The sequence below is a fragment of the Amblyraja radiata genome, chromosome 34 (assembly GCF_010909765.2).
Source record: "Amblyraja radiata isolate CabotCenter1 chromosome 34, sAmbRad1.1.pri, whole genome shotgun sequence".
NCBI classification, from domain to species: domain Eukaryota; kingdom Metazoa; phylum Chordata; class Chondrichthyes; order Rajiformes; family Rajidae; genus Amblyraja; species Amblyraja radiata.
The window spans coordinates 25,868,903-25,879,937 of record NC_045989.1 but is presented as its reverse complement, the minus strand read 5'-3'; the positions used below and the strand labels follow the sequence as shown (position 1 = coordinate 25,879,937).

General features: G+C 42.4%; 1 protein-coding gene across 3 annotated transcripts in view; it reads right to left on the bottom strand.

Moving 5' to 3' along the window:
• efl1 (elongation factor like GTPase 1) overlaps positions 1-11,035 on the bottom strand; it is a 237,538-nt gene that overhangs the window by 100,223 nt on the left and 126,280 nt on the right. For all 3 annotated transcript variants that reach the window (XM_033050217.1, XM_033050218.1, XM_033050219.1), the window contains exon 19: positions 8,852-9,036. In XM_033050217.1, the coding sequence (XP_032906108.1) occupies positions 8,852-9,036 (185 nt within the window). The remainder of the gene's footprint in view (positions 1-8,851; positions 9,037-11,035) is intronic.

The following is an 11,035-nucleotide window of genomic DNA, read 5'->3' as shown; positions in this document are numbered from 1 at the left end:
GGTTCCATCCTGCCTCATAGTGCCTGGGACCCGGGTTCCATCCTGCCTCATAGTGCCTGGATTCCATCCTGCCTCATAGTGCCTGGGACCCGGGTTCCATCCTGCCTCATAGTGCCTGGGACCCGGGTTCCATCCTGCCTCATAGTGCCTGGGACCCGGGTTCCATCCTGCCTCATAGTGCCTGGGACCCGGGTTCCATCCTGCCTCATAGCGCCTGGATTCCATCCTGACTACGGGTGCGGCCTGTGTCGAGCTTCTACATTCTCCCTGTGACCACTTGGGTTTTCTCCGGTTTCCTCCCACATTCCAAAGGCTTTCAGGTTTGTAGGTTAATGGGCTGCCGTAAATTGCCCCTCGTGTGTAGGATGTAAAACTAGGATAACATAGAACTAGTGTACCGGTGATCCATGATCGATGATCAATGCAGACTTGGTAGGTTGAAGGGTCTGTTTCCACGCTGTATTTCTAAAACTAAACTAAAACTAAAAAAAACCCAAATGTGCTGGTAGTGATATTAAACCAATTATATATTTTAAACTTTGCTCCCCTTTGGCATGGCATCTGCATTTTTTTCGGCAATTTATTACTTTTGGAGGTGTTTTCTTTGATTTTCAACAAGTGATTCACTCCAATTTGTATAATAAAGCATTTCACTTTCAAGGCTCAGTGTGGTAGAAAAATAAACTTGCTTGTAGAGTTATTAAGTACTGTTGCCACAATGATATAATGCAACTGAATAGGAAATTGTTTAGGCTATTGGATACCACAATCAAAGCATGTAACCGGATCTGAAATAGTTTTGAAAACGTGCCTCTTCCGAATTTTCACATCAATAAAAGCGAACATCTGGAAAAAATCCCACTGCTGTATAGCTTGGCTATGTGGGCAATGTAAAGCACATTGCCTTTCAATGTCTGAATCTTACTCAACATTACATTATAGCTCTGCTCACTTCACAGATCTATTGAGTTTAAGACATTTAATTATGTTTAAAAAAGAACATGCAGCAAAAGAACAAAGAGCCGAACTGAAAGTGAAATGTGACCAACACCCAGAACCAAGATAAATCTGTAAATACTGCCCATTAATTCTTTCTTCCATGTGGCAATAGAAAGGATAAATAAACCCCAAGTTGCATACTTTACAGACACAAATATATACATTCTCAGCATGGTGGCGCAGCGGTAGAGTTGCTGCCTTACAACACAAAAGATCCAGGTTCGATCCTGACTACGGGTGCTGTCTGCAAGGAGTTTTTACATTCTCATGGTGACTGCATGGGTTTTCCCCGGGTGCTCCGGTTTTCTCCCACACTCCAAAGACATGCAGGTTTGTAGGTTAATTGGCTTCTGTGAATTGCCCCTAGTGTGTAGGACAGTGCGAGTGTACGGGTGATCACAGGTCGGCACGGACTTAGTGGGCCTGGATGTTGCCTGGACTGGGGAGAGTTAACACAATGAAGAGGTTGTGAGGAGATCTGATGTAAGCATATTAAATTATGAAAGGTATAGATAGAATAGCTAGTCAGTGTCTTTTCCCCAGGGTGGAAATTATAAATTGCAGTTGGCACAGAATTCAGATGAGCCAGGGGAAATGTAAAGGAGATGTACGAGACAAGATATTTTTGTTTACTCAGGGAGTGGTATGTGCTTGGAGTTGGTACAAGCAGAATGCAATAGCATTTAGACAGACACAGGAGTAGGCAGGGAATGGAGGGATGCAGTCCATGATCAGCAGATGGGGTGAGTTAGACTGGCATCATGGCTAGCACAGACATGGAGGGCTGAAGGACCTGTTCCTGGGCTGCACTGGTCGATATTTTATGGTCTATGCAACAGGACTGGAAGAAGATAGACCATGGGTTGACTTATTGGGAGATAGCAACAATTGATTCAGTGAGTCCTTCAAGGGATGATGAGATGGGCAAGGGGAGAAGCTAGAAGTTTGTGTAAGAACAAGCAAGCTTCGGACAGCAGCAGAAGAGTAGTGAAAACAAAAGGGTAGAAACCCCTCACAGGTGGCACTACGAAACAGGTAGCATTAGGTTCCACAGTCATCTTGCACCTTGTTTCCAGTGCTGTCAGTGGAATAAACCAGGTGGTGGTGCTGTGTTTAAGGTGCACAAGCTGAAGGATTGGGAATCGTGAAGATAGAATATCCGAGAGCATCGTTGAGAAAGGAGGAGTGATGGATAAAGTGGGAAAGAGGAAAACAAGGAAAGTAAACTACAAATGGCTGTTTTTCTGCTTGGTCATGATAGCTCTACTTTGAAATACATGGGGAATAGGATGACACAATGACACAATTTAAAGGCTGATTAAGTTGATGTATGCTGAGTAGGTACATGAATGGGCAGATCTCCAGATGTTGAAACAGGTGAGAGAAGGCCTTACTACAAGACCAGCATTAATGACCAGTAGCAACAACTGAAGTATATCCTGCAGTAACTAACATGAAGTAACTATTGCTGGAGAAACTCAGCGGGTGCAGCAGCATCTATGGAGCGAAGGAAATAGGCAACGTTTCGGGCCGAAACCCTTCTTCAGCCACTCTATTGCTGCTGCCTAGAGTGTCATATAAAGAATGATCAATAAGGACCATTGACACACATGGATGATGCCCATGGTCACCAGAACTAATGCCTAAAGGTCACAACATCAAAGCCCTGTCGAGCCTGGCGTCAAACTGGGAACCATGAATTGTTTTAGTAAAACACTATCATCATTTCCTATTCGTTTCAGAAGGCCAGTAAGTTAAAGGATTGAAATGTAATTAATTCTGCAGCTTTCATAGCTAGTTGATCAAAAGCCACAGTGACAAGTAAGTGTTGTAACCATTACTGTTCCAACTACAGGTACGATGATGTCCTTAGGTTGATTTGGCCGGGAACCAGTCTACATGTGAGCAGCAAAACCATTAGGGATAAGCTTCTTATATCATATATCTGAAGCCTAGAAGCCTAGTTCTACAGGAAAAATGCTGCCTTGCTGGTAGTGATTGGAAATTGAATCACAGCAGACATCAGGGAGCCTCCATAGTCACTGTACTGATTTGAGTATGTGATTTCTAGGTGGGACTGCACCTCAAGGAGGAACACAGGGTGAACACAGCACTCACTGGCATGACTGAGATGTTGAGATGGATCTCTGGAGAGAAGGGATGGGCGACATCTTGGGCCAAGACCCTTCTTCAGGCACTCATTCAAAATGAGACAGACATCTTGGTTGGCATGGACAAATTGGGCTGAAGGACCTGTTTACCTGCCGTATAACTCCATGATCCTTGTGCTTTAAATGGACGGTTTCTGGCTAGAATATCTCAGAGTTTGCCCTCGTGCAAGGGCAGCTGCTGAATATCCCGGCAAATATCAGTCAATTTTCCAAGTGAAGTCACTGTCATAAAATTATTGACAAAAATAGGCAAAGCGCTCAGTTTCACCAATCATGTCCCCTGGGAACTTTTGAAAGTCAAGTGAGCACGGACACAAAAAAAATAGATTAGTAACAAAAAAAAACAGGTTAAAATTGGAAATAGGCAACGTTTCGGGCCGAAACCCTTCAAGGGAACGTTCTTTCAGAGAGCCACATAAACATAGCTATGATGAGCCAAATGGTCTCCTCTGATATATGATTCAATGAGCACTAACACTGCACAGACAGGCTGCGTGTATAAAGTTGGATCTCATAAAACCAAGTAACAGGAAATAATTTTTGAAAACTTGGCAACTGAACACATCTTCTAAGCTTTAGCATTATACACACAAAAAGGAATGCGAAGGAAGGAACTGCAGATGCTGGTTTACACCAAAGACAGCGGGACAGGCAGCATCTCTGGAGAGAGGGAATGGGGGACGTTTCGGGTCAATGCCCTTCTTCACTCAGAAAAGACTCAGGTTTCGGAAAAAGGAACATGACATCTGAATTGGTTTGTAACATGAAGAGAAAATGGTTCTGCTACAGTATAAAATTCCTTTGATTTGTGGAAGCAAATGCACTCTAAAGCTGGGTCTGGACAGCTGCTGAGTTACCAGACATCAGCTGGGCATCCCACATTGTGGCAAACACATGTACATGGCTAGAGAAACAGCACTGTAACTTGTAGCAAGATGAGTGAAGTTTCTTTACTGTCCTGTTTAATGGACCATCGAGCATTCCTTGGCAAAGATTGGTTGGAAGAAGCCCATCTGTACCTTCTAAAACTTAAAATGAATGGAATTGATTTGCAGATTTCCGGGAGACCTCAGAAACCCGAACTTTGCAAAACTATTAATGTAGAACTAGTGAAGCAGAAAGATCCCTGCGATAAAGACTGCATTGTTTGTTTTCCTGTCTGTGGTTCAAAGGTTTCTCTGATGTTTGATATTAGTTAATTCATTTAATTAGAAAATGTCTTTTTGAACTTTTTGATTTATTAAATATAAATTTGGAGCCCATAGCTAAATGCATCATAACCAAGTTAAGAGGCCTATTACTATATATATATACATACATATATATATATTGGTCATTCACTATCCCACACTCTACAGCATGGGGCCCTTCTAAGAAAAGCTTTTGGGAATAATATCAAATCAGCCCTCACACATTCTATGAAGGTCAACTTTGGAAAATAGCTTGGTTCATCCACTGACCATGCAGACAGGACTGAACATCAGGGAAGGATCTTGAGTCATCCATTGTATCCAGATGCCTGTCTCAATGCTCTATATCCATCATTTGTCCATTCACTGAGCACATAAATACATTGCACTTCGTGATAGGATATCCAAATCACAAACTTTTAAGACAGCAAGAAAGTTCACTGATGCATATAAAATCTAACAAAAAGATTTATAGGGAAAAGGGAACTATTTAGTTCCAAGGGGAAATCTAAAACAGGAAGACATGATCAGAAGATTAATGCTGGCTGTTAGAAGGAAGATCAGGAACATTTACTTCAGTTCCTGCAGCAATAGTAATCAGGAATTAAACTCCCCCAAAAAAGTGATAATCTGGGGAAAATTGGAACTTGTATGTTGGCGATTAATAGATTTTTGTTGGGGAAGGTGCTTATGGAGCCAAGGTGTAGAAACAAGGAACTGCAGATGCAGGTTTACATAAAAGGACATAAAGTGCTGGAGTAGACCCGCTGAGTTACTCCAGCACTTGATGTCCTATTATGAAATCGAGGTGGGCAACTGGGGTTGATTTATTGATACTGATGAGGCATGATCCAGCTGGTTTTAAGGCAAAGAATGGCTAAGCCTTGCTCCCATCATATTTTGTATTACAACATCAACTCTTCTCCCTTTCAAATACATATCCTTGCATGACAAAATATGTTTCTTGTGGGCATACAACCATTAAATCAGTAAAAGAAAATAGATCTGGTATTCAGGAGCGGTCCTGAGCTACTATCTACCTCATTGGAGACCCGCGGACTATCTTTAATCGGACTTTACTAGACTTTACCGTGCACTAAACGCTATTCCAGTTATCATGTATCTGTACACTGTGGACGGCTCGACTGTAATCATGTATTGTCTTTCCGTTGACTGTTTAGCACGCAACAAAAGCTTTTTGTTGTACCTTACGACACATGACAATAAACTAAACTAAAGCGTTAGCAACGAAAGACAATCCCAAAATTATTGTGTGGATTATTTCAAGGAGATAGCTGTGAGAATGGAAAAATCACTGCTCTCCTTATGCAAGTATGCAAATGCTGCAGAATATATTGTTATCAGCCAATACATGTCACTGTTAGTAGAGGGAAAGTAGAGGGTATGAATATTGATTTCTCTAACTTCAAGTAACCTTTGCAATCCCCCACTCCACATCCCCCCCCCCCCCCCCCACCCAAGTCGTGCCAGCTTCAAAGTTGTCTTGCTGAGTCTTATGGGCCTGTCCCACTTAGGCGATTTTTTAGGCAACTACAGGCGACTAGTTTGTTGCCACATGTTCACCGGTGGTCGCCGGGAGTCGTCTCCTCAGTCACGCAAAAAGTCGTAGCGTCCTTCTGGTCTCCGTTAAATTTTCAACATGTTGAAAATGTTTCGGCGACAATGGGTTTGACGCCAATGAGCGTAGCTTGACCTCCTGACGTAGGTTGTTGCCAGGATGACGCAAGTTGTCGCTGATTTTTCGGCGACCTGCTACGACTATGACAGTCGCCGGCAGTTGCCTAAAAAATGGCCAAGTGGGACAGGCCATTTACGGTCTGTACTTATTCTCACCTAGGCCACAGCTAACAATGGCCTGTTTCCTTCATCACTGTTGTTTTTATGCATATCTTCCATTCATTTGTTCTAAATGTCACTACATCACTGTCTTTTTTCTCCCCTTTCCTTTTCCCCTAACTCTCAGTTTGAAGAAGGGTCTCAATCCAAAACATCACCTATTCTTTTTCTCCAGAGATGTTGTTTGACCCGCTGAGTTGCTCCAGCTTTTTGTATCTATCTTCGATTTAAACCAGCAATCTGCAGTTCCTTCCTACACATGTCCCTGTTGTCTGCTACTTTTAATTACCACTTCAAAGGACTTCCCTATCATTGGCAGACAGTGGTTACTTCACTTTGCTAGTTAGCTCAAAAGCCTGCATCCTGACAATATCCAGATGTGGAAAGTAAGACTCCATCGTTGCAATGTTGGACACTTTTCACCATGCAACGACTGAAAAGATCACAGATCCACGTTGACTGAAACAAAGGTGGCAACGCTGAGACCTGATCTCCTCGATTTCTAATCATGGCTGATCTAGCTCTCCCTCCTAACTCCATTCTCCCACCTTCTCCCCATAACCTGACACCTGTACTAATCAAGAATCTATCTCTCTGCCTTGCTTATCTGAGATATACGCAGTCAGTGGTCACGAAAATTCGCTTTTTCTTTATCGCGAATGGCCATCATTCCTTGTGTTTTTCAGAATACCGAACTCGCTTATTCTAATAAGAGTGGCAACAATAGGCGAGTATTAAAATGATCTAGGCGAATAATAAAAAGACAGAGCTGTCAATGTACATTTCAGTCTACAGAAATACAGTGCCCTCCATAATGTTTCGGACAAAGACCCATCATTCTTTTATTTGCCTCTGTAATCCACAATTTGAGATTTGTAATAGAAATAATCACATGTGGTTAAAGTGCACATTGTCAGATTTTAATAAAGGCAATTTTTATACATTTTGGTTTCACCATATAGAAATGACAGAGGCAAATAGATAAATGATGGGTCTTTGTCCCAAACATCATGGAGGGCACTGTAGGTAACTGTGATGAAAACTATTTTTAAATCCCCGGTAAAGATTGTTATCTTGTTCCCATGTTGACAGATCTTAGGCTCAGGGCTACAGTGCTGTGGGATAAATTGCCTTAATAGCAGCGTTTTGATGAATACCTTTCAGCACATGAGGAGTACAGATAAGCACAATAACTAACTTAATTTACCTCCTCCTTATGTCCAGGACAAATCACCAACCAGATGATCTCATTAGTTCACAAAACAAGTGCATTACAGCATAAATGTTGTTATATCTGAACTTGGAGTGCCATTAAATACATTGATAACTAAGAATTAATTAAAAATTCATAACTATAAAGTTTTTCTTGATATTCTTTAGTCAACTGTGTTATGTGGAAGAGGAGGTTGTACCTGTAAGAAGACTCATGAAGGGCGACCTGGTGACACAGCTGGTAGAGCTGCTGCCTTACAGCGCTAGAGATCCTGGTTCTATCCTGACCTTGGGTGCTGTCTGAATGGAGTGTGAACGTTCTCTCTTTGGGTTTCCTCCGGGTGCTCTGGATTCCTCCCACATCTCAAACGCGTGTGGCTAATTGGCCCTCTGTAAATTAGCCCTGGTATGTAGGGTGCAGATGAGAAAGTGGGATAACATGGAACTAGTGTGAAGGGGTCATGGACGGTTGGAGTGCTGAAGGGCCTGTTTCCTTGTTGTATCTATCTTTCAATCAAGTAAATGTGACAGACCATTGAATGTAGGTGCTATTTATTTTTCTATTCTTGAAAGCACTAACAGAACTGAACAACTATATTTCAGTGAAAGGGACAAAGGTTTTTGGAGCTGGCGTACCAACATTTGCCTTAAGCTGAAAACAAGGATGAAAATTATCAAGATTGAATGATGTGAAATTCTGAATGGACAAAACGAAACAAACTTGGGTCATTAGTAAGTGTTTTGGAAAGAAGGCACTATTTGGAACATAAAGAAGCTGAAGTAGGCTTTAATAATCAGACTGAAGAAGGGTCTCGACCCGAAACGTCACCCATTCCTTCTCTCCAGAGATGCTGCCTGTCCCGCTGAGTTACTCCAACATTTTGTGTCCACCTTAGGCTATTAATGAAATGAATTTGCACTGTTCTCGTTTTGTAGATATATTTAGTATTCTGCACAACGCTTATTTTTTTGAAAAATAAAGGAGGCAGTGGAGACAGGAACAGCAACAGTATTCAAGAGGTACCTGGGCTGCAGTTTGAAATATCTGGGCGAGGAAGGATATGGGATTAATGCAATCGAGTGGGATTAATTTAGATAAGCATGATGGCCAGCATAGATGCCGTGGGCTGAGGGGCCTGTTCCTATGTTACACAATATCTATGACTTTCCTGTGTGAAACCAGTCAGTCCTGAGCATTGAATTATAATGTAAAATGTAATGCTTTGAGGCATCTTGAAATCATGAAAGGCACGATGTAAGAGCAAGTTTCACTTTTAAGTCCTAAACTTTAAGGGCTTCAAGATGAGGATTTCTGTTTAAAGTGGTACTGTGCATCATGCCCATTGATGAATGTTTCAAACAGTCGAGCCTTTCTGCAGGACATTATAAACCCACGCAGTGGGGCGGGGTTTGATACTCTACCTCCCAGTGACTGAACACGAGCTGTGGGCTGGCTTGGCCACTGGTCCGTTTCCTGATTTCGTCAGCAAAACCAAAGCTCTCTGCAACTGGTAAAACCGCCTTGATGATGAACATTTCTGTCCCCTCCTTCATCTCTTCCTGTAACACCCGGCCTGCACGTTTGGACAGGACTCCATAGACTCGACCTGAGGAAGCACAGGGAGAATCATTTTAAAACATGATTTCCTTAAATATTTAGAGATGCAATTCAACACAAAATAGCCTCTGAAGAAATGTCATACAATAAACCCATCAATTAAATGCTCAGTTTAAGGTATAACATATATTTCTCCATGATAAAAGCTATTTAAATTCAGAATCAGCATTTCACACTAGAACTAAGTGTTAAGCGGCCTTTTCACGGGGCGACTTGACGCAAGAGTTAACCGGAGTTTAACATCGTGGGAACCTCGTGCGATAACAGTACGGCATTCGTGGACCACCGTGGACCACCGTAGCGCTAACGGCAGGTCATCGTGTAACTTGGTCACTCGGGAGAAAATTCAAGAAAGTTTGAATTTCTCCAAGATTGACTTGTACACTTGTGGTTGAGTATTGCAACATTATATGAACGTAGTGGCCAGTGCGATATCCGTAATAACTCTTGCGGGTACCGTGGGAACTCCTGCGAACGGTGAACCCGGAAGCTGGACAGAGGGAACAGAAGGTGAGTAAAAATTATCTTATGTGGGATTGAATTAAAAAAATAAATAAAAATAAAGATTTGCATCCGCATATGGACATCAACTTATTCATGAGTTATGTTAATGAGATTCAAGAAAATAACTATAATCTTTAAAAGGGACTTTAAAAGGGACTTTACTGAAAGGTTACGCATTTTTATGGTCCGTGAGAAATTTTTCACATGTACCTCTTTGAGAGATACAGGTCGGAGTCCTCGGGTCCAGGGGTCCGGAACGCTACCAATCAATGTTGTACAGAGACCCGTGTAAGGAGTGAACTGTACTTGCTGGTTTAAACCGAAGACAGACACAAAAAGCTGGAGTAACTCAGCGAGTCAAGCAGCATCTCTGGAGAAAAAAAGCTGATGTTTCGGGACGAGACACATCTTCAGACTCAATTCCGATTAGGCTGTCTGAAGAAGGGTTCCGGTGTTGGGGGAGTCCAGAACCAGGGTCCCAGTTTTACAGTCTACCGTGGGAACTCTTTAACTCAGTAAAGTAAAGTAGCCTTTATTGTCATATCAGCGCACAGGCAGCAGTTGACTGTAGCTCTATTCAGTTTCCCAGGGGGTCGGGACGGGACTGGAGTTGGGAGAGAAAGGTGGGGGAGTCGAGGGAGAGGAGGGGGAGACAGATGGGGGTGTCTTCATTTACTGACGGCGGGTGTCTGTCACTGAAACAGGCAGGTGAGATTTCACATCCACCTTGTGTGTGCCTCTCTCTCTCTCTCCCTCCCTCTTACACAGGCTGAGAGACTCTGCCTCTGTGAGTGTACGTCTCTTTCTCCCCCTCTCCCACACACAGTAAGACCGAGGTACTGTGCTCAGTCCATCTGTGTCTCCCACATACACAGTAAAATATGTCTCCAAATGAGCCAATTCAACCAAGGGAGGATATATATAGTGTGTGAAAAAAAAAGTTACATCATTTGTGTCACGTGTAGTTCACGATGTTCATTCAAGATTTAACGGGAATGCTCGGGAAACGGACAAGTCACTCGCACAAATAGCAGAAATGCCGAGTACCGTGGGAACTCTTTATCTACTGCCGTTATATCGTGCGAGACTCGTGCTGGACCACGACCTCTTCACTCTGGTGACATCTTGCGTCAACTCGCCCCGTGAAAAGGCCGCTTTAGTGTGTGCTTGACATAGATTTGTCAAAGTTTGTACTCTCCAAAACACAGTAAGCAGCCAAGCTGAGAAGTTTAAAATGTACCTAATAAATAATGAGTTCACTTTATTGAGATTGAGATCCACAGTTGTAAACTTCCTGCTGACCCTAATGTATTCACAGTGCCCTCCATAATGTTTGGGACAAAGACCCATCATTTCTTTATTTGCCTCTGTACTCCACAATTTGAGATTTGTAATAGAAAAAAAATCACATGTCGTTCAAGTGCACATTGTCAGATTTTAATAAATGCCATTTTTATACATTTTGGTTTCACCATGTAGAAATT